Here is a 24235-nt window from a genome sequence, read left to right on the forward strand (position 1 = left end):
GTTTGTTTAGTGGGAAGCTGCGCAGGAAAACTTTAAGCAGGCTGTCTGCTGATGGGTGTGGCTGTGTTCCTGCCCTGTTGGTTGGTTGGCCTGAGGCACCCTAGCAGTCTACAGACTAGTCTAGACTGGAGCCTACAGTCTGTTGGGTGGGGCCAGGTCTTGGTGAGAAAATGGCAGCTTCTACTATGGCTCACACCAATGAGTCCTCCCCAGAACTGCTGCTACCAGTGTTTTTTGTCCCCACAATGAGCCACAGCTGCCCCCTGCCTCCACAGAGACCCTCCAGTACCAGCAGATAGGTCATGCCCAGGCTCCTATGAGGTCACTGCTTTTTCTCCTGGGTCCTGGTGTGCACAAGAACCTGTGTGCAGTTTCCAAGAGTGCAGTTTCTGTTTCCCACTGTCCTGTAGAATTCCTGCAATCAGACCCTGTGTCCTTCTAAGCCAGATGCTCTGGGGGCTCCTTCTCCTGATGCCAGACTCCCAGGGGAGGCTGACCTGGGACTCAGAACTTTCATTCCTGTGGGAGAATCTCTGCAATCTAATTATTTACCAATATTTGCATTGCCTACCCAATGGGTATGGGGTTTGATTTTATTGTGATTGTGCCCCTCCTACCATCTTATTGTGGCTTCTTCTTTGCCTTTGGATATAGGATATCTTTTTGGTAGGTTCCAGTGATTTTGTCGATGGTTGTTCAGCAGTTAGTTGTGATTTTGGTGTTTAAGTGGGAGGTGGTGAGCTCAAGTCCTTCTACTTGTCCATCTTGTCTCTGCCCCTGGCATCACTTTCTGCTCTTTGTTTTCTGTATGTCTTTCATCTTTTGTGTTTCCCTTCTTAAGTTACTGCCTTCTGTTATTGTAATTAGATATTTTCTAGGGTACCAATTTTAACTTCTTATTATTTTTATGATTATACTTTTGGATTTATTTTCTTAAAGTTGATTTGGGGATTAAAATTAACATATTATCCTTAAAAGTCTAGTTTCAGTTAATACTAACATAATATCAACGGCATACAGAAACTGCTCCAATGTACCTCTGCCTCCTTTATACATCTTTATATATGATAAGCCCCATAAAACCCCAGTTTTATAATTATTGGTTTATGCAGTAGTCTTTTTTTGCATCCTCGTTTATTCCACAGCACTGTTTTAATTTTTTTAGAGTAGTTTAAGGTTCACGGCAAAATTAAGAAGGTACAGAGATTTCCCATATACTTTCTGCATAACCTCACCCATTATCAACAGTCTGCACTAGTGTAGTACTTTTTTTACAATTGATGAGCCTACACTGACACATCATAATCACCCAAAGTCCATAGTTTATGTTATGGTTCACTCTTTGTGGTGCACATTCTATGGGTTTGGATAATAGTATAATGACATGTATCCATTATTGTGGTATCATACAGAGTATTTTCACTGCTCTAAAAATTTTCTCTACTCCACTTATTCATCACTCCCTCCCAAACCGTTGCAACCACTGATCTTTTTTACTGTCTCAATAGTTTGGCCTTTTTTAGAATATCATATAATAATCATACAGTACATAGCCTTTTTAGACTGACTCCTTTCACTTAGGAGTATGCATTTAAGTTTTATACATGTATTTTCATGGCTTGTTAGACCATTTTTTTTAGTGCTGAATAATAATATTCCATTGTCAGGATGTACCACAGTTTATTTATCCATTAACCTAAGGACATCATGGTTGCTACCAAGTTTTGGCAATTATGCATAAATCTGCTGTAAACATATATGTGCAGGGTTTTGTGTGGACCTAAGTTTTTAACAACCTTGGGTGAATACCAAGGAATCAGATTGCTGAATTATATGGTAAGAACATGTTTGGTTTTGTTAGACACTGAAAAACTGTCTTCCAAAGTGGCTGTACCATTTTGCATTCCCACCAGCAATGAATGAGAGTCCCTGTTGCTACAAATCCTTGTCAGCAATTGGTTTTGTCAGTATTCTGGATTTTGGCCATTCAAATAGGTGTGCATTGATATTTCATTGTTTTAATATGCATTTCACTTATGATTTATGATGTGAAGCATCTTTTTATGATTATTTGTAATCTGTGTATATTCTTTGGTTAGGTGTCTCTTAAGATCTTTGACCCATTTTTTTAAACAGGTTGTTTATTTTCTTATTGCCGAGATTTAAGAGTTTTTTGTATATTTTGGATAACAGTTCCTTATCAGATGTGTCTTTTTCAAATATTTTCTCCCAGTTTGTGGCCTTTTATTCTCTTTACAATGTCTTTCTCAGCAGAAGTTCTTAACTTTAATGACATATAGCTTATCAATTCTATTTTTTCCTGGATTGTGCCTTTGGTGTTGTATCTAAAAAGTCATCCCTATACCCAATTTCATTTAGGTTTTCTCCTATGTTATCTTCTAGGAGTCTTATAGTTTGGTGTTTTATATTTACGTCTGTGGTCCATTTTGAGTTAATTAATTAATTAATTAATTTGGCTGCACTGTGCAGCTTGTGGGATCTTAGTTCCTCGACCAGGGATTGAACCTTGGCCCTCAGCAGGGAAAGTGCGGAGTCCTAACACTTGGACCACCAGGGAATTCCCAATTTTTAAAAATGTATTTTATTGAAGTATAGTTGATTTATATTTTGAGTTAATTTTTGTAAAGAGTTTAAATTCTCTGCCTCAATTCTTTTTTTTGTTTACAAGTGGATGATGTCCTGTTGTTTCAGCACTATTTGTTGAAAAGACTATCTTTGCTCTATTGTATTGTTTTAGGACCTTTGTCAAAGATAAGTTTGACTAAATTTATTTGGGTCTATTTTGGGGCTCTCTGTTCTGTTCCATTAATCTGTTTGTGTATTCTTTCACCAATACCACACAGTCTTGATTACCATAGCTTTATAGTAAGACTTGAACTCAGGTAGTATCAGTCAGCCAACTTTGTTCTTTTCCTTCAATATTGTATTGCCTATTCTGGGTCTTTTTTCTCTCCGTATAAACTTCAGAATCAGTTTGTCAATATCATAAAATAACTTGCTGGGATTTTCATTGCTATTGCATTGAATCTATAGATCAAGTTGGTAAGAATTGACACCTTGACAATATTGAGTGTTCCTATCCATAAACATGGAATATCTCCATTTATTTAAGTTGTTATTTGATTCCATTCATCAGAATTTGTAGTTTTCCTCATATAGATCTTGTACATACTTCGTTATATTTATACCTAAGTATTTTATTTGGGGGAGTGATAATGTAAATGGTATTATATTTTTAGTTTCAAATTCCACTTGTCCATTGCTGATATATAGGAAAGAAATCAACTTGTATATAAACCTTGTATCCTGTTTTCTTGCTCTATTTGCCTATTACTTCCAAAAGATGTTTTTGTCATTCTTTAGGATTTTTACGCAGACAGTCATGTCATCTGAGAACAAAGACAATTTTATGTCTTCCTTCCCAATCTCTATACATTTTTTTTCCTTTCCACGTCTTATAGCATTAGCTAGAACTGCCAGTTTGATGTTGAAAAGGAGTGCTGAGAGGGGATAATCTTGCCTAGTACCTGTTCTTAGTGGGAAAGCTTCAAATTTCTCACCATTACATGTAATGTTAGTTATAGATTCTTTATAGATATTCTTTATCAAGTTGAGGAAGTTCCCCTCTATTTCTATCATTAATGAGTGTTGAATTTTGTCAAATTTTTTTCTCAATCTATTAATATGATTATGTAATTTTTCTTTTCTAGCCTATTGATGTGATAGATTACATTAACTGATTTTGGATGTTGAGCCAGCTTTGCATACTGGGGATAAACCCCCCTTAGTCATGGTATATAATTGTTTTTATCCATTGTTGCATTAAGTTTGCTAATATTTTGTTGATTTTTATATCTGTGCTCATGAGAGATATTGGTGTGTAGTTTTCTTACAATATCTTTGGTTTTAGTCTCAGGGTGTTGCTGACCTCATAAAATGATTTGGAAGGTATTCCCTTTGCTTCTAAACTCTGAGAGAGATTGTAGAGAATTGGTACAATTTCTTCATTACAGTTTTGGTAGAATTCACCAGTGAACCTATCTGGGCCAGGTGCTTTCTGTTTTGAAAGGTGATTTTACTTATTTGATTTCTTTAATAGACATAGGCCTACTCAGATTATCTATTATATTCTTTTGTGACTTTTAGCAGATTTCTTTCAAGACATTTGTCTGTTTCATCTGCTTTAATTTGTGGGCACAGTGTTGTTCATAGTATTCCTTCATTATCTTTTTAATGTCCATGAGATCTGTGATGATGTCCCCTTTCCATTTCTGATATTGGTAATTTGTGTCTTCTCTCTTCTGCTCTTTTTTTTTTTTTTTTTTTTTTTTGCAGTACGCGGGCCTCTCACTGTTGTGGCCTCTTCCGTTGCGGAGCACAGGCTCCGGATGCGCATGCTCAGTGGCCATGGTTCACGGGCCCAGCCTCTCCGCGTCATGTGGGATCCTCCCGGACCGGGGCACGAACCCGCATCCCCTGCATCAGCAGGCAGACTCTCAACCACTGCGCCACCAGGGAAGCCCTCTTCCCGCTCTTTTTTTTAGTTAGCCTGACTAGAAGCTTACCAATTTTATTGATTCCTTTCAAAGAATCAGCTTTTGGTTTCATTGATTCAACTAGCTATTATTTCAATTTTATTTAAAGGAAATAATTGGTAATGATCTGACCTGCAGAAGGATTTGTCACACTGTCATTTGGATCATTTACTTTCTCACACAGAAATGTACAAGAAAAGGCTTTACCAAATCCTAGATGCTGAGTTTTAATTTTTACCCATTCTCTTTCAGTTAGAGCCACCTTATTTAACCCAGTCTAATCACCAAAGTTTGAGAAAATAAAAATATTAACAAAAAGATAGCTCCCCACTTCTTATCTTTATAAAGAAAGAAGAATTCTTTTCTGTAAGATAGACTCTTTATCAGTTAAATGGTTTTAAATTCTTCAAAGAAGGAAAAATTAGCCATATGCATTTGACTTTCACACTTAAATCTTCAGTTCTAGTCATTAAAGGATTCTCTTCCAGTGTTCCCTCCCTCCATTCTTTTAACACAGTCAAGGTCAGTGACATAATTTGCAGGGCCCAGTGTAAAAGTTATAACGTGGAGCCCCTTTTTCAAAATACAGGGGGAAAGTGCAGTTAAAGGTACAAAATATAAAGGTTTTTCTTTTGAAAATATTTTATTATAAAACATGAAAGAGTAATAGTGATAGATGAGTAATAACATTTATGTTACAACAAGTAATGTCACAAATTGCAAAAAACAATAGTTTGGTGCCATGATTTTGTATAATACAATAGATAATGATACTCTATTATATCTATATATCAATATAGATATATCTTGATTGATCGTAACATAATTTTTTAGGTTTCACTTTTCTGCAAATTCATTTATTAGGCCATTAAAACTTCTTCTAGCAACTTCATTTTCAATTGGTATAATTGAAAGTAACATCAGTCACTCTAAACAAATAATTTTTGATAATTTTTAATTTTGAAAAGCATCTCTGTTGATGCAACTGTTATTGGTAATTTTAAGAGTATTTCATAGGCTGTAACATTAGAATAAAGTTATCAATTATTTTGAAATATAAATTCAAATATATCTTAGAACTGATGCTTCTTGTAGAAAATTTTTTCTAAAATGTTTTAACTCTTCTTACAAATCAGTTTTCTGTAATTCTGAATTTAGGTTTAAATGTTAATAAATATAATAGCATTTTACTGTTTCCTCTGACATTTCCTGTAACTTCTGGAGGTTGTACAAGAAGCTGAAAGTGGTTTCATGATTTGTATGGAATTTTAAATGCCTGTTGATTTCTAACAATGTATCTTCAATCACAAGGAAAAATAATGTTACAGTCATCTATTTGTTGATAATTGGTCCATGCAAGTTTTTATATGAAAATAGTGCCTTTTTCTGTGAAATGTGAGGATCTTTAAATTTAATTTCTATTTCCAAGCCTTTGGATATTTATTGTGCAATGTTGCAGTGGTTTTCAAAACCAGAGATTCTAAATTCTTTGAAGAATCCTAATTAGTCTCTGATATAGTTTATTGAAATATCCATGTGTCCACTTCATGTTGTAATTAGTTAATGACAAAGTGTACTGCCTAAGTGGTGGCAGATCTTGTCCCAGCGCTCAGACCACAGAGTTAATATCTGCACTGATGCAAGAAAAAAAATTATGTATGGTGACAGATGTTAACCAGAATTATTGTGGTGATCATTTTGCAGTATGTACAAATATCAAATTATTATTTTGTACACCTGAAACAAACATAATGTTGTATGTCAATTATACCTCAGTTTAAAAAATTTAATTAAAAAAAGGAGATAATAATAATAGTTCCTGGGACTTCCCTGGTGGTTCAGTGGTTAAGACTTCGCCTTCCAATGCAGGGGGTGTGGGTTCGAGCCTTGGTCAGGGGCTAAGATCCCACATGCCCTGTGGCCAAAAAACCGAAACATAAAACAGAAGCAATATTGTAACAAATTCAACAGGACTTTAAAATTCTTTTTAAAAATCTTAAAAAAAAATAATAGTTCCTACCTCATAGGATTATTGTGAGGATTAAATAAGTAACTAAAGTTTTTAGAAAAAAAAAATATCTGTGCAGATACTTCAGAGATGGGCTCCAGGGACTGATTGGCAAGCAGGCCCTCCACCACAGGTTACAGTGCTGTCCCTAGGGAACACCTCCTTTCTCCCAGGGCCAGCTTCCACTGGTGCGCAGAGTCCCCGCAGGGACCCCTGGGGTCTCAGACTGCCCAGTGTATGTGTGTGTGTGTATGCCTCGTGCTCAGACTAAACGCTCAGCATGCGTGGTGCCCATTGTTGCCTGCCTGATCTCCTGCACATTTTGTTGTCCCATTGGACTACAGTTACGTAACACAGGTTCCAAGATATTATTATTAAGAATTTCAAGATGTGAGAGCAGGGCACTAAACAAAACCTTTGAGAGCAGGGCCTTGTCCAAGTTCACAGGTCACACATGTGTCCATGAAACCATTCCTGAATCCAGTAGTTCTCAGTCAGGGGTCATTTTGCCTATGAGGGTGGGCTACTTTGGGCTCTAATTACGTGAGATTCCAACTGAGCCCCTGAAAGCAAGAGTGACAAGATATATTAGCACCAAAAGTAGGCCCTAACCCTTCTTTTTGCACTCTCAAGCACAGGGATTGTCCAGTGGAACCTTCTGGGACACTCCAGTCCTGGGCAGTTCCTATAGCTGCTGTCAGCTGTACTTTCCTTCCCCAAGAGACTTGGACAACTTGAGTGATGGGAGACGGCGTGGTGACAATAACGGACATGGAAATTGCCAGGTAAGACTTTGTTGCTCAAGTAACAGTCTAAGGTGGGTCAGGTTTAGGGTGAGGTGTAGGGTGCTCTGCATCACAGTCATTCAAGGATCTAAGTTGCTGGCAGGTATCGACATCCAGTGGCACATAAAGGCTCACACACAGTCCAGGGCTTAGAAGTGCTACAGGTCACTTCCCATTCAAATTCCAATGGCCAGAATTCAGGAATACGACCATACCTACGTACATGAGGGCTGGGAAATGTAGTCTAATTCTGTGCACAGCATAAAGAAGAAATGGTTTTGGAGATCCCCTGCCAGCCTCTGCCACAAGAAATTTGCAACAATGGGAGATTTAGAGTGAAATGTATATAATGCCTCCCTAGCCCTTCTGAGACAGGCATGGTCCTTTGGGGCAGACTTCCCTGAGAGGCAGCTTTCTAGCTATGATTCCTTGGACTTGTTAATAGTGTTTGGTTCACGTTACAGCTGATGTTCTAGCAATATCATGCATGGAGTATCCAGCATCAAGTAAGTGCAAAGCTGACTGACACTTCTCATTATAAATTAGCAAGTTGGTTTGGGCATAAATCAGTCTTGAGTGTACTTAGTGTGACCCTGTTGCTCATAGTTAAGCTGATCATCATCGCTGTGTATGTGCTGATCAGAAATGTCAAGCTCATGACTATGGAGGTAAAAGCAACCTTGAGATTATTCTAACTCTCTACCTGCTTCCCATTAAACAAGAAATTCAACATTACAAATGGTAAACAAATTGAGTGTGTAGCATTAAATATTCAATGCCAGAAGGCTCATTTAAAATAATTTGTGTAATTTATCGTCTCACACAAAAACCCATGATACAATTACTTTTGGTGCCTTTTAATCTGATTCTTTATGGCAAGTAGTAGATCTATGACTATAGGGCAGTAATCCTTTCCTATTTCACCTTGTCAATATTTTAGAGGAAACGAGCTGGAAGAATTGTTGAAAGAGGGCACCTAGCGGATGAGGCAAAGCCCTACAGATAGAGTGTCTAGAAAAGTCCTAGTTAACACCCATTGCTGTGACATAGTCACTAAAAACACCCCCTTTCACTCTCAAAAAGAGTCCCGGTTTGGACAATAAATTATACATAAACCCTTAGAACCAGGGAGTAGTACCTCTCTGTGGCCACCACTGTTCAGGGTCTGGTTTGCAGCTTTACAGAACCAGCACAAGGGTTATCAGGACACTGAGGCTGATTGAGCATGGGAGCGAGCCGATTCACATCGAGGAAATGACAGGAGACTGATCCCTAAACCAGGATGCTGTGTTTTTAACTTATTACGAAGAATATAACTGCCAGAGTGGAAACCAATGTTCGTTTGTCAGTACGTTCCCTCCCTTGAAGTGTATAGTCTCCTTGGAAAGCTCAGAACCCTTGGAATTATCAAAATCATAATTCTTGTGGATGAGGAGATCAAGGTGAGCCATGTTAGCTGGAGGAACTACAGTAATTGGCAAGACAGGTTTTAATACTTGGTATCTACACAAAGCATATCCTGTGTCCTACTAAGGGTTTTCCTTTGCAACCAGGAAAGCGGCTTGGGTTCTCTTTCCAAAGAGATATTTGGGATCAGCATCAGCTACAGGTAAAGAAGAAGGATGTGTGGTTCCAAGCAATCCTCTGTTCTTTTCTAATATTATGTCCCAAGTTCCCTCACCCATCTACAAGGGCTGTCAGGGCCGATGTCAGTGGCAGACATCCTCTGATGCCTGAGGTTCAGCCGGGAGCAGCCTCCCCGACTCCTTCCTCGCTTGCAACACTGGAAGTGACAGATCTAAACAGTCTTGCGTGTACTTAGTGTGAATCCTGCACCACTCCCCATCTCATGCCCCACTTCCCCATAGACAACAGACACATGGCCAGAAGAGGATTAAAATCGGCTTTATTGATGAATTGAAGAGCACAGCTGGGATCTGAGGCCCAAGCGAGGCTTCTTTCATCCTCTCTGAAGTGGTGACAGCTGAGGGCAGTGGGTGGGGCTCACCAAACTTACCCACCCTGCCACAGACCGAGGCTGGAACGTGGAGAGCTGAGTCCTGGGTGGGCCCACCACAGGCAGGTCCTGCTGGGTCTGTTTACGGCATGGAGACTGGAAGCCCAAAAGCAGGTCCAAGAGAAAGAGAGAGAGAGAGAGAGAGAAGCAGGAGGACAAGTAAGCAGGGTCCTTTAGCACATTATCTCCACCCAGTAGAGAAAGGCGGCCCCAAGAGTCTCAAGTTCATCAACCACAACCATCCCGAGGTCACCCAGGTGGAAGCTTCTCCCCAGTCCTTTCCTTCCAAGCTGAAATGTAGTTAGGAGAGCTTTACCCTAATCGGCTGAGCAAGGAGTGTATGAATAAGGAAAAGGGTTTCTCCCACGAGGTGAGGCTGGGTTAGGAGCCTGGGCTGCTCAGTGAACAAGTGGCCAAAGGCCATTTTGTGTGAGCCTCCCAGTGTGCAGCCACTAACACAAACAGGTGCTGGCTCGGGACTGACTCCTGATACCTCACACCTGAACACTGACCACTGAATTCCTTTTCTTTCCTGTGCTCTGGAGCTCAGACCCCTGAGGACTGCTGAGGAAGAACTTGACAGACTTCGCCCACCCGCCAACCCCCGGATGGGTGAAATGGATGAAGGCGATCAAAAGGTACAAATTCCTAATTTTAAGATGCATAAGTCCTGGGGATGTAATACACAGCTTGGTGACTCTGTTAACGATTCTGTATCGTATGTCTGCAAGTTACTAAGAGTCAGCAATCTTAAAAGTTCTCATCACAAGAAAAAAAAAATTTAACTACGTGAGGTGATGGACATTGACTAAACTTATTATGGTAATCATTTTGCAATATATACGTATATCAAATCATTATGTTGTATATCTAAAAATAATATACTGGTATATGTCAATTATATCTCGATAAAACTGAAAAGAAAAAAAAAAACTTGACTAGGCCACCACAGCTAGGGTACAATTCAGCTGGACACCTATGGTGTTCCTGTAGTAAAGAAAGTCCCTTTTATTCCATTCAGAGTAACTAACACCTTCTGATTTAACTGTTAGGTGTGGAGTTGTTAGCTATGGGCCAAAGCAAAGTGGAGGTCCTTTTAGGCCATGCATGGAGGGGATGACAGGAGTAGAATAGCAAGATTCTTCCAGGGCCCGTGAACAGATAGAAGTTGAATGGCAAAGTTGCAGAGCTGAGTCTGAGGTAGCTCTCTTTGGCACAGGAAGTGAGAACATACTAACTGCTGCACTCTGAAATCCTTCCTCCTGCCTGCCATACAGAACACCCCTTTTCTGTTTTTTTTTTCTGTGCTTTTCTATTTCTTTCTATCTTGATGCCCCTAATTAAACTACAGCTGTCTTTTATATTTGGGTGCATTTCTAGCGCACTCAATAGTTTTCCTTTGAGCCTGGGTGACTTCTGCAAAGGAAGGGTTAATCGCATCCATTACCTGTGATTTTTTTTTTTTTTCCCCTACTATCACCATTCAAGGGTGACCTCATTTCATGGTAGCAGATGGCACCTTTCTGTAGTTTCCAATGGACTATTTATACAACTTCACTTTGAATAAAACTAAATGATTGCAGAAACATTTTTCCCCAGAGTATTTTTTATTAGGGATTCCTGCCACCATATTAACATATAAAACAATCTGGATGTTGACACAGAAATGCAAATTTCACTATACAAAGGCTCCAATCACAGGTAACATGGCCCCCAACTCTCTAGTATTTCAATGAAATCAATTCATTTTGACTTCTTCAGAGTTGTCTTTATAAATAGTAGACAAACCACAAAATATATTCCAGATACATAACATTTTACAATATGTTCCAAGCACGGACAGAAATACACGATACTTCACCTACGTTTTTTTCATGATCCAACTTGCATTAGCACTAAAGACAAGATTGTGTGTGTATATGTATTTGCCATATGTGTGTGTGTATAAAACCACAAATGTACACAAATGGTAGTTTTCATGGAAAACTGAAACCTTTGAGACTGTGGGTTTTATCCACTATGATGTCCGAGAGGGAAAAGGAATAACATGTCACAAATTCCTCAACTGGAGAAAAACAACTATGTATGAAGGGCATATCAGTTGTGTGTATACAAATACACACATATATACAGATTCATATATAAACACATATACCAATAATATGGAATATACATATACTCACACACTTGCTTTGAGTTCTGTATCTTACTGTATTATATATTCTCCATCTTTGGAAGCAGTCTCTTCCTCATTTGATTTAGGCAACTGGTGACTGTCTTCTAAGAAAACTTAAGCAGATATTTCAAAAGACTCTGATTCTATCCCTACAAAATGGCATTTCGGGATCCAAGTTTTACTTTTGGTAGCTATTGTTTAAATTCTGCAGACCCTATCCTCTCAACTCTTTCACTTAAAAACATTTCTATTCAATACTGAAGTTTTTGCCTAAGAGAAAGAGATGTTAGCTAGAAACGTTAAAATTATATATTTAATATTCCTTACTATAAAGCTGCTTGGCTGGACTATGTGATACTTATTGTGTCAGTATTTTTCAATGTTTTATGATGGCTAATATATTAATTCCCTAGTTTAAAAAATATTATTTAATATTAGTGTAAAATGGCAAGGGCTAGATGATTTGTTATGGTTAGAACTTCAAAGAAAATGATTTGAAGCATGATTAGAAGAGGGAACTAATTTTGTGCAGACTACACTGGAGTACCCTTATGTAAGAAAGTATGACTGTAAGTCATAAACAAGGGGGGAAAAAATCTTCAGCTTCAAAGGAGGCCATTTGCAAACTTTCCAAATAACCTATAGAAAATATACTTCTACCTTGGTATCGAATTTCAGGTATCAAATATTCTTTATTAAAAAGCAAAATCAATCACTCAATGCACAAGAAAGAACATGCTATAAACTTAATAGCAAATTATACTATAGTTTGCTCAACTGAAGGCTTCATGAGCTGACTTTTAAAACTTATTTACAAAATTAAATGTCTAATAAAGCACTTAGATCTCCATGAATGAGTCGTACTGGAATGGCCAATTTGGAGATTATGTTAATGATAGACTTGGAGTTAGGGAGAGATTATAGGCAGCCCAATCCCTTTGAAAATATTCCATGCCTTCATTTACAATCTATGGAGAAATCCCTATGCTCTATGCCCTAAGCTCCATACTCTTTTCTTTCACGGTATTGGTAAGTACCGTGCATGGAAAGCCTCAGAACCTTTCTGTCATGGATTTAATGGTATGAAGGAAGGTACTAGAGCATTTGTCCCACCTACTGTCTAGTTAGGGAGTCATTTCACTACTTCACCCAAGCTGAAATGGTATATTATCTAATGAGTTGAGTCCCTTCCACTTTCTTAATGAGAGCCCCAATTATGAATGAGTTAAAATCTTAAGGAAACCAGGAAAGGAAAAGAGTATAATGACCGCCACAAAGAACGATCATAGGCATTTATCAAAAAGCCAAAATCCATTCTCTTCACACTCTTTCTCACTCTTTTTCTCTCTTTCTCACACACACACACACACACACACACACACACCTTTTAAAGTTTCTTCCACAGAATCTCAATGAATGGCATGAGCGACCAAAAAACGTGCCTTCAAGTTTCTCCACTTTTATTTAGATCCACTTAAACATATTCATGTCAACTTGGACAGTGAGTATACTGTTCTTTACATCATCCAATACCTTGCATCACCATCACTTTCATAAAATAGATCATTTGTCTACCATCACTTGCCTGCCAGCCTCACCAGAACTCTTGTTTTGCAACTTACCAGTTGTCCAATTCCCATCTGCTTCCACTCTTGGGTTAATGTACAATAATATGCAATTAACTAGCATCTCCTTTAAACTTTTTTCCTTTAAAGTTTCACTTTATTTTAAAAACATTCTATTTCCAGAACCAAAATATATGGACAGGATGCAAATGAAAGTAACAAATCATCTTGTCCAAATACTTTGAAAAATGGACCCTGTGTCCACTTGATGCTCTCAATTTCTACTTCCTACAGTTCCATCATCCGTTTCAGAAGCTTACTTTCTACAGTGTTTTTCTACCTATTTTCTATCTCATATGCAGGTAACAACAAATTATGTTCAGCCAAAAATAGTTTAAAAAACAAACCAGTGCCAAAACATTAAAAAATTCCTGACATACCCTTTGTGCATTAGCCTTACAATCTGTACACTTAAATAACTCCAGGAGGCTTCTTTTTTTTTTTTTTTTGCTAAAAATTTACCAAAATATTTTGAACACATAAAAATATTTTTAAAAAAACAAAAACAAAAGCCCAGCATAAATTTAGTTGTATAGGCATTGGTTAGAGAACATTGTTTTCGCTAAGGATTATATTCAAAAAAGTTTCTCTTGGGTTTTTACTAAAACTCGGATTCTGAACCTCATAGCTTATAATGGTGTTAACTATTAAAAAAGGAGGAAATCTAATTCAGCTCAATTTATTATAATAGATAAAGAGTATGTCTGTACTATAATAAAAAATAAACATATTTTTGGTTATTTAGAGGCCATCTTCCTGACCTGTAACTAAAATAACTGTATTTGATTTAAACTTATTTACTTGCAGTGAATTATGGAAAGCTAACTTAAAGGTCTGAATAATCAGTTATGAGTAAAGAACACCTGTTGATGGTCCTGTGACCATTCAGAACAAGGCCTTTGCTGAAAAAAAAAGAAATCACTAGTATTGAATATAGCCCTTAGTCATATGAGATATGAGCTTTATGAGCAACCCAGCATGTAAAGAACGAGGTTGACTTTGCCAGCCACCCACTCCTTGAGAGGACAGTAGTATTCATAGTGAAACTGCTCAAACTCGGGCGTCTGGCGGATTTCACATAAGAAGGAGAGATCAATACCTGACTCCAAAAGGAGGAGGAGCAGGGGGAATACAAAGAGCAGCAGGCCCAGGCCCACCACAAGGAGCCGAGAAAAACTCTTGACCAGTGGGTTCACCCGAATATGGCCACTCAGAATGTCATAGCTCCATGACAAAGCTTGGTGAGCCTCCTTCAGCTCTTCTTCTTCGGCCATTAAAAAGGCGTTTTCATCTGCTTCTAGTTCCTCAAACGAATCTGTGTCTTCTTTTTCCAACTCCAGCCTAGATGGACAGTCAAAGAGCATGTCAATCTCATCATCATCAATGGGGGTAGGGAGCAGGCTGGCACTTGGGTTGTATGCCAGTTCAGAGATGGTCAAGGGCTCTTCTTTTATTTTATCTTCCTCTTCACTTGAGGGCTCTTCATACTCATGGGATTCCTTTACTGGTGAGCTGGAGGTCAAGGGGGCAGAAATGTCATCTTCTTTGGGCAATGGAACACCTGTAAAGAGACATATTTTTCTTAATTTTAAATTTCAAGTTTTCTTCTTCCACAAAAATCTGTGAATGGAAACAAACCAAAACTAACTAATGAATGGAAATTAGGGAATCCATGAAATTGTTCTGTGGAATCCTGACTTTTAACAAAGTCATTTTTAGTATAGATCCTATACCATAAGTTCTAAGGTCAACGTGTTAAACCCAAGATAACCAAAATAGCTCAAATGGTCGGCAGTATTTACAATATTTACATGTGCAATTATGGTCTGAAAACCCCCAACTTTGGTCATGTTTACAAGAACAAAATGACAAGAAATCACTATTATAATTTTGAGTAGTGTCTTTTGGAAGTCAACACTGTCATCCAACAAAGTATTGTAGTAAAATTAGTCTACTATCTAATGGGATATTATGTTATGTATTTTTTCTAGTCTTCATTCTAGGCACAATTTTGTGGTTTCTCGTTTCATATAACTGCAATCATATCTGTATGAACAAATTTACATCTTGTTCCTTTAACATTTTAACTTAGACATTTTCTCTGTTGACATAAACTCCCACTGGCATTTATAATGGTTGCCAAATTTTCTACTTAGTTAATACAATAATAGTTGCCTATTGGCAAACATTTAGATTGCTTTACAGTTGTGAAAAAAGAATGCTATGAGACATCTTTACATATACAGCCTTTATCACCTCTTGTTTCAGCTCACTGGACAGATGTCTGAAAGAAAAATTGCTTGGTCAAAAGGTATGGACATTATTTCTTAACCTTTATTGGGGGAGAGGTATTTCTCAACCCTTCATTTTATAGATGGGAAACCCTTCAAATAGCAGGCCTAAGGCCAGTTCTCCTAATTTTGAGCCTTGGGTTCTTAGTAGGAAAGGTAGAATCAAAGAAATTTTCCCCGGGAGGGATGTACAGTATAATACCAAATTGGTAGCCAAGTACATCAGGTAACTGTAAGCCTGCTTTTAATGAATGCATTTCAGTATTTTCCTCTCTTCAAGATGTACAGGAAGTGATGTCACCAAGATGCCAACATCGGTTGTTCCTGACTTCTCTTCCCCTCACAGGAAGAACAACTAACAACCATTCACGGACAAGACATCACTGAGAAAATCCTAAAACATGGAAGTGAGGCTGAAGTACCCTCTTGTACCACAGAGACCAAGACAGACTGCATTGGGAGGGTAAGAGGAATGGCTATGCTGATCACACTGCTTCTCCCCTAGGCTGGCACAACATCACACTGAGAGATCTCTTCAGAGACTCCAGTTCCTTCAGTGGGAAAAGAGAGCCAGGGGTGACATCCAGCTCCCCGCCTAGCATTGTGGGTCACTTCATGGGAGCCCTTACTCTGTATTTCACCCCCCAGTATCACAGGGGAATCTGTGGGGCTCAACCACTGGGAATTCATGATGGAGGAGGCGGGGGGGCTTCCAACAGTCAGCACTCAGATCTTGGCAGACTGAGTTCCTACCTGCAGAGCCAAGTACTAGTCCCAACCAGTGGCTGTGCTCATATGCAGAATCTAGTTGGTGGTGCATCTAACCAGGGAAAGGACTGCCAGATTCAGATCCTCAGAGGAGGAGTTTTGACAGCCCTGGAGCCTGGTCTACTCACACCCAGGCAGAAGAACTGAGTCATAACCCCACCCACTGTGGATCCTAGATCCCTGTCCCTTCCAACCAGAAAGACTGTTTGGGAAAATTTGGGAGTTACCTGAAGTGGGCTCTCCCAGTCCTACCCAGGCAGGAGGGCTGAGTCATAGCTCCATCTGACAGGAAGGGCTGGTAAGAACACCTGGAAGCTGCATTATCCAGCCACACTGGAGCTGAGAGGTGGGCAGGCAGAGCTGATTGCTTTTAGAGCAAAGCAAGTGGTCCAGTTTGGCCATGGAACTTGGGGCCTGGATCAGATTGATTGAAGACCACAAACAGAGTGGCCTAGGAGCTGCTTCTCCCACTGTGCCTAAATTAGCTTACGTAGGGAAACTAAGTCATAGCCCGACTCATTGCTGAATACAGCCTTCAGCTTATCTGACCAGGGAACCTTACCAGAGAACACAGAAAGCTGTGTAGCCCATCCAACAGGCCTGCCTAACAGTGGCATTTGAACCAAAAGTATAGCCCATGGCTTCCCCTGTCTGCAGAGCAAAACTGGTAGTCTCACCTGACCAGGATATCCAGTAAACACTCTTGCCTGACTTGGGTCCCCAAACAATGAGCCATGCAGGCCCTGGGTCCCATCCTGTTGCCCTACCAGGGTAGGGAAGTTAATTTATAGCCCCATTTACTGCTGAGTATAGTTCCTAGTCCCGACCATCTAGTAAGCCTGACCAGAAAATCCAGACAAAAGAGCCTAAACTATAGCCTCAGTTGGGCATGGAATGAAGCCCTCAGTCCTATCCAGCTGTTCTCAGCCAGTGGCACACACCCCCATCCACAATCTCAGAGCTTAAACAGTTGCCTTGCCCCAAAATAGACTCTCATAGCAGGTCTCACCTGCCCAAGGATGCTAATAGCAGACACCAGAAACCCAAACTGAGCTGGCTGATGAACCCAAAGCAAATCTGCAAAATCTGGAAGAGGAGACCATTTACTCAAATGCACAAATACCAGCGTAAGGAATCAAGGACCATGAAAAATCAGGTAAATATGACAACACTAAAGGAAACTAAAAGAGCACTAATAACTCTAAAGAAATGGAGATCTATGAACTGTCAAAGAATTCAGAAAAATCCTCTTAAAGAAGTTTAGTGAACTACAAGAACACTGACAACTAAACAAAATTAGGAAAGCAATGAATGAGCAAAATGAGAAGTTCAACAAAGAAACAGAAACCATTTTTAAAAACCAAACAAATCCTAGAGCTGAAAAATATAATAACTGAAATGAAGAAATCAGTAGAGATCTTCAAAAGAAGACTCAACCAGGCAGAAGAAAGAATCAGTGACCTGGAAGATAGGATATTTGAAATTATCCAGTCAGAGAAGCAAAAAGAAAAAAGAATGAAAAAAAGTGAAGCCAGCCTCAGCCCATAGGACTTAACAGGACACAATGAAAAGAAACAATATTAGTATTAAAGGAATTCCAAAAAGAGAAGAGAAAAAGGACAGAAAATATATTAAAGAAAGACAGTAATGGCTGAAAACTTCCCAAACCTGGGAAGAGAAATAGACATCAAGAGGCCCAAAGGGTCCCAAATAGGTTGAACTCAAAAAGGGCTCTACTGAGACATAAATATAAATTGTCAAGAGTCAAAGACAAAAGAATTTTAAAACCAGCAAGAGAAAAAAGTTAATGTAAGGGTGCACCCATAAGACTACTGGCAGATTTCTCAACAGAAACTTTTCAGGCCAGAAGCTAATAGCATGACATATTCAAAATTTTGAAAGAAAGAAACTGTCAACCAAGAATGCTATACCTGGCGAAGCTGTCCTTCAGACATGGAGGGATAAAGACTTTCCCAAACAAAAACTGAAGGAATTCATCACCATTAGACCTACCTTACAAGAAATGCTAAAGGGAGTCTGTTAAGTGGAAAGGACACTAATTAACATCATAAAAAGTAAGAAGGCAGTGTAAAACTCACTGGTATTATAGTCAAAGTTAGATTCTCTACGGTAATGCTGGTGCTCAATTCACTTACAAATCTAGTTTACAAGTTAAAAAACAAATGTAAAAATAACCATACCTACAATAATCTGTTATTAGTTATACAATAACAAAAGCAAGTTGTAATATCAATAACCTAAAATGTGAGGGGGAGGAGAAGTAAAAGTGTAAAGCTCAGGGATTGTATTGAAGTTAAGTTGTTATTAGCTTAAACTGGAGTGTTACAATTTTAAGATATTTTTATGTAAGCTTCACGGTAACCACAAGGGAAAAACCTGTAGTAATTACAAAAGGAACATGATAAGGAAGTCAAAGCATACTGATACCACAAAACATCAAAATAAGAAACAGCACGGTAAGAAACAAGGAACAATGGATCTACAAAACAGCCAGACAGTAAGTAAAAAAATGGCAATCGTAAGCTCTTTTTTTTAAATTAATAATTTAAACATAAATGGATTACATTTTCCAATCAAAAGACATAGAATGGCTGAATAAATTAAAAAACAACATCCAATGATATGCTGCCTACAAGAAACTCACTTTAGACATAAAGACACACATAGACTGAGAGTGAAGGGATGGAAAACTATATTTCAAGCAAATGGCAAAAAAAAAGCAGAGGTAGCAATACTTACATCAGACAAAATAGAGAATGGACTTGATACAGGGAGGGGGAAGGGTAAGCTGGGACAAAGAGAGAGTGGCATGGACATATATACACTACCAAACATAAAACAGATAGCTAGTGGGAAGCAGCCGCATAGCACAGGGAGATCAGCTCAGTGCTTTGTGACTGCCTAGAGGGGTGGGATAGAGAGGGTGGGAGGGAGGGAGATGGAAGAGGGAAGAGATATGGGGCCACATGTATATGTATAACTGATTGACTTTGTTATAAAGCAGAAACTAACACACGCCACTGTAAAGCAACTATACTCCACTAAAGATGTTAAAAAAAAAGACTGTAAACTAAAAATGGTAAAAATATACAAAGAAGGTAATGATAAAGGAGTCACTACATCAAAAAGATACAATTGTAAATATTTATGTGCCCAACATTGGTGCACCCAAATACATAAATCAAAATCTAACCCAGCTAAAAGGAGACATAAACAGCAATACAATAACAGTGGGGACTTGAATACTCCACTCACAACAATGAACAGATCATCCAGACAGAGAATCAATAAGGAAACAGCAGATTTGAGCAACACCGTGATCAAATGGATCTAACAGACATATAGAGAACATTCTATCTGACAACAGCAAAATATACATTCTTCTCAAGTGCACGTGGAACATTTCCTAGGAAAGACCATACGTTAGGCCATAAAATAAATCTTAGCAAATTTAAGAAGATTGAAATAATACTGAGTACGTTCTCTGACCACAATGGTGTGAAACTAGAAATCAATAAGAGAAAAACTGGAAAGTTCATGCATAATGGAAATTAAACAATCTCCTGAACCAATGGATTCAAGAAGAAATTAACAAGGAAATAAAGTATCTTGAGAAACAAAAATGGAGATACAACATACCAAAACTTATGGGATACAGCAAAAGCAGTTCTAAGAGGGAACTTCATAGCAATAAATGCCTACATTAAGAAGCAAGAAAGATAAAAAACCCTAACTCTATGCCTTAAGGAACTAGAAAATGGTGGTCAAACTGAGCCCAAAGTTAGCAGAAGAAAGGAAAAACTAAAGATTAGAGCAGAAATAAAATAGAGAACAGGAAAATAGGAAAGATTAACCAAACTAAGAGTTGGTTCTTTGAAAAGATAAACAGAATTGACAAAATTTTAGCTAGACTAACCAAGGAAAAAAGAGAGGACGCAAATTAACAAAATTATAAATGAAGAAACATTACAACTGATACCACAGAAATACAAAGGATCATAAAAGGCTACTATGAACAAATATACACCAACAAACTGGACAACCTAGAGAAAATGGAAAAATTCTCAGAAACATACAAACTACCAAGACTGAAACAAGAAGAAATAGAAAGTCTGAATCAACTAATTACTAGTAAGGAGATTGAATTGGTAATCAAAAATCTCCCAGTGAAGAAAAGCCAAGGACCAGATGGCTTCACTGGTGAATTTTAAAGAATTAACACCAATCCTTCTCAACTCGTCCAAAAATATCAAAGTGGAGGGAACACTCCCAGTCTTATTTTGTGAGGCCAGCATTACCCTGATACCAAAGCCAGAAAGGACACTATTAGAAAACTACAGACCAACATGCCTGATGAGTATAGATGCAGAAATTCTTAATACTAGAAAACTAAATCCAGCAGCACATTAAAAGAATCATTTACTAGACTTCCGGGAAGATGGCGGAAGAGTAAGATGCAGAGATCACCTTCCTTCCCACAGATACACCAGAAATACATCTACACGTGGAACAACTCCTACAGAACACCTACTGAACGCTGGCAGAAGACCTCAGACCTCCCAAAAGCCGTGTGGATGAAAGGCTCTTGGTGCTGCAGCCAGGAGTTAGTGCTGTGCCTCTGAGGTGGGAGAGCCAACTTCAGGACACTGGTCAACAAGAGACCTCCCAGCTCCACATAATATCAAACAGCGAAAATCTCTCAGAGATCTCCATCTCAACGCCAGTACCCAGCTTCACTCAACGACCAGCAAGCTACAGTGCTGGACATCCTATGCCAAACAACTAGCAAGACAGGAACACAACACCACCCATTAGCAGAGAGGCTGCCCCAAATCATAATAAGTCCACAGACACCCCAAACCACACCACCAGACGTGGACCTGCCCACCAGAAACACAAGATCCAGCCTCATCTACCAGAACACAGGCACTAGTCCCCTCCACCAGGAAGCCTACACAACCCACTGAACCAACCTTAGCCACTGGGGACAGACACTAAAAACAACAGGAACTGTGAACCTGCAGCCTGCAAAAAGAAGACCCCAAACACAGGAAAGATAAGCAAAATGAGAAGACAGAAAAACACACAGCAGATGAAGGATCAAGACAAAAACCCACCAGACGTAACAAATGAAGAGGAAATAGGCAGTCTACCTGAAAAAGAATTTAGAATAATGATAGTAAAGATGATTCAAAATCTTGGAAATAGAACAGACAAAATGCAAGAAACATTTAACAAGGATCTAGAAGAACAAAAGATGAAACAAACGATGAACAACACAATAAATGAAATGAAAAATACTCTGGATGGGATCAATAGCAGAATAACTGAGGCAGAAGAACGGATAAGTGACCTGGAAGATAAAATAGTGGAAATAACTACTGCACAGCAGAATAAAGAAAAAAGAATGAAAAGAACTGAGGACAGTCTCAGAGACCTCTGGGACAACATTAAATGCACCAACATTCGAATTATAGGGGTTCCAGAAGAAGAAGAGAAAAAGAAAGGGACTGAGAAAATATTTGAAGAGATTATAGTTGAAAACTTCCCTAATATGGGAAAGGAAATAGTTAATCAAGTCCAGGAAGCACAGAGAGTCCCATACAGGATAAATCCAAGGAGAAATACGCCAAGACACATATTAATCAAACTGTCAAAAATTAAATACAAAGAAAGCATATTAAAATCAGCAAGGGAAAAACAACAAATAACACATAAGGGAATCCCCATAAGGGTAACAGCTGATCTTTAGGCAGAAACTCTGCAAGCCAGAAGGGACTGACAGGACATATTTAAAGTTATGAAGGAGAAAAACCTGCAACCACGATTACTCTACCCAGCAAGGATCTCATTCAGATTTGATGGAGAAATTAAAACCTTTACAGACAAGCAAAAGCTGAGAGTTCAGCACCACAAAACCATCTCTACAACAACTGCTAAAAGAACTTCTCTAGGCCAGAAACACAAGAGAAGGAAAAGAACTACAATAATGAACCCAAAACAATTAAGAAAACGGGAATGGGAACATACATATCAATAATTACCTTAAATGTAAATGGACTAAATGCTCCCACCAAAAGACACAGATTGGCTGATTGGATACAAAAACAAGACCCATATATTTGCGGTCTACAAGAGATCCACTTCAGACCTAGAGACACATACAAACTGAAAGTAAGGGGATGGAAAAAGGTATTTCATGCAAATGGAAACCAAAAGAAAGCTGGAGTAGCAATTCTCATATCAGACAAAATAGACTTTAAAATAAAGACTATTAGACAAAGAAGGACACTACATAATGATCAAGGGATCAATCCAAGAAGAAGATATAACAATTGTAAATATTTATGCACCCAACCTAGGAGCACCTCAATACATAAGGCAAATACTAACAGCCATAAAAGGGGAAATCGACAGTAACACATTCATAGTAGGGGACTTTAACACCCCACTTTCACCAATGGACAGATCATCCAAAATGAAAATAAATAAGGAAACACAAGCTTTAAATGAGACATTAAACAAGATGGACTTAATTGATATTTATAAGACATTCCATCCAAAAAAAAAATACACATTTTTCTCAAGTGCTCATGGAACATTCTCCAGGATACATCATATCTTGGGTCACAAATCAAGCCTTGGTAAATTTAAGAAAATTGAAATTGTATCAAGTATCTTTTCTGACCACAATGCTAGGAGACTAGGTATCAATTACAGGAAAAGATCTGTAAAAAATACAAACACATGGAGGCTAAACAATACACTACATAATAACGAAGTGATCACTGAAGAAATCAAAGAGGAAATAAAAAAATACCTAGAAACAAATGACAATGGAAAAACGATGACCCAAAATCTATGGCATGCAGCAAAAGCAGTTCTAAGAGGGAAGTTTATAGCAATACAGTCCTACCTTAAGAAACAGGAAACATCTCGAATAAACAACCTAGCCTTGCACCTAAAGCAATTAGAGAAAGAAGAACAAAAAACCGCAAAGTTAGCAGAAGGAAAGAAATCACAAACATCAGATCAGAATTAAATGAAAAAGAAAGGAAGGAAATGATAGCAAAGATCAATAAAACTAAAAGCTGGTTCTTTGAGAAGATAAACAAAATTGATAAACCATTAGCCAGACTCATCAAGAAAAGAAGGGAGAAGACTCAAATCAATAGAATTAGAAATGAAAAAGAAGTAACAACTGACACTGCAGAAATACAAAACATCATGAGAGATTACTACAAGCAACTCTATGCCAATAAAATGGATAACCTGGAAGAAATGGACAAATTCTTAGAAAGGCACAACCTGCCAAGACTGAATCAGGAAGAAATAGAAACTATGAACAGACCAATCACAAGCACTGAAATTGAAACTGTGATTAAAAATCTTCCAACAAACAAAAGCCCAGGACCAGATGGCTTCACAGGCGAATTCTATCAAACATGTAGAGAAGAGCTAACACCTATCCTTCTCAAACTCTTCCAAAATATAGCAGAGTGAGGAACACTCCCAAACTCATTCTACGAGGCCACCATCACCCTGACACCAAAACCAGACAAGGATGTCACAAAGAAAGAAAACTACAGACCAATATCACTGATGAACATAGATGCAAAAATCCTCAACAAAATACTAGCAAAGAGAATCCAACAGCACATTAAACGGATCATACACCATGATCAAGTGGGGTTTATTCCAGGAATTCAAGGATTCTTCAATATACACAAATCAATCAACGTGATACACCATATTAACAAATTGAAGGAGGAAAACCATATGAGCATCTCAGTAGATGCAGAGAAAGCTTTTAACAAAATTCAACACCCATTTATGATAAAAACCCTGCAGAAAGTAGGCATAGAGGGAACTTCCCTCAACATAATAAATGCCATATATGACAAACCCACAGCCAACATCGTCCTCAATGGTGAAAATCTGAAAGCATTTCCACTAAGATCAGGAGCAAGACAAGGTTGCCCACTCTC

General features: G+C 38.4%; 1 protein-coding gene and 1 long non-coding RNA gene across 4 annotated transcripts in view; one reads left to right on the forward strand and one right to left on the reverse strand.

The window, feature by feature from the left end:
* Positions 1-9256: 9256 nt before the first annotated feature.
* Positions 9257-24235, reverse strand: part of FRMD3 (FERM domain containing 3) — a gene marked incomplete at its 5' end in the record, with an annotated part of 313706 nt that continues 298727 nt past the window's right edge. For 2 of the 3 annotated variants that reach the window (XM_082657369.1, XM_082657371.1), the window contains one exon: positions 12982-14728. In XM_082657369.1, the coding sequence (XP_082513495.1) occupies positions 14130-14728 (599 nt within the window). In that variant the 3' untranslated portion in view covers positions 12982-14129. Of the gene's footprint in view, positions 9463-12981; positions 14729-24235 lie in introns of those variants that run through there. The other variant, XM_082657370.1, reaches the window with a different exon arrangement.
* Positions 9942-15908, forward strand: LOC309824464. The gene is made up of 3 exons (XR_014296934.1): positions 9942-10004; positions 15436-15478; positions 15805-15908. It is a non-coding gene; the product is annotated as an uncharacterized lncRNA (long non-coding RNA).

The sequence above is a fragment of the Grampus griseus genome (assembly GCF_964374135.1).
Source record: "Grampus griseus genome assembly, chromosome: 6".
Lineage (NCBI taxonomy): Eukaryota > Metazoa > Chordata > Mammalia > Artiodactyla > Delphinidae > Grampus > Grampus griseus.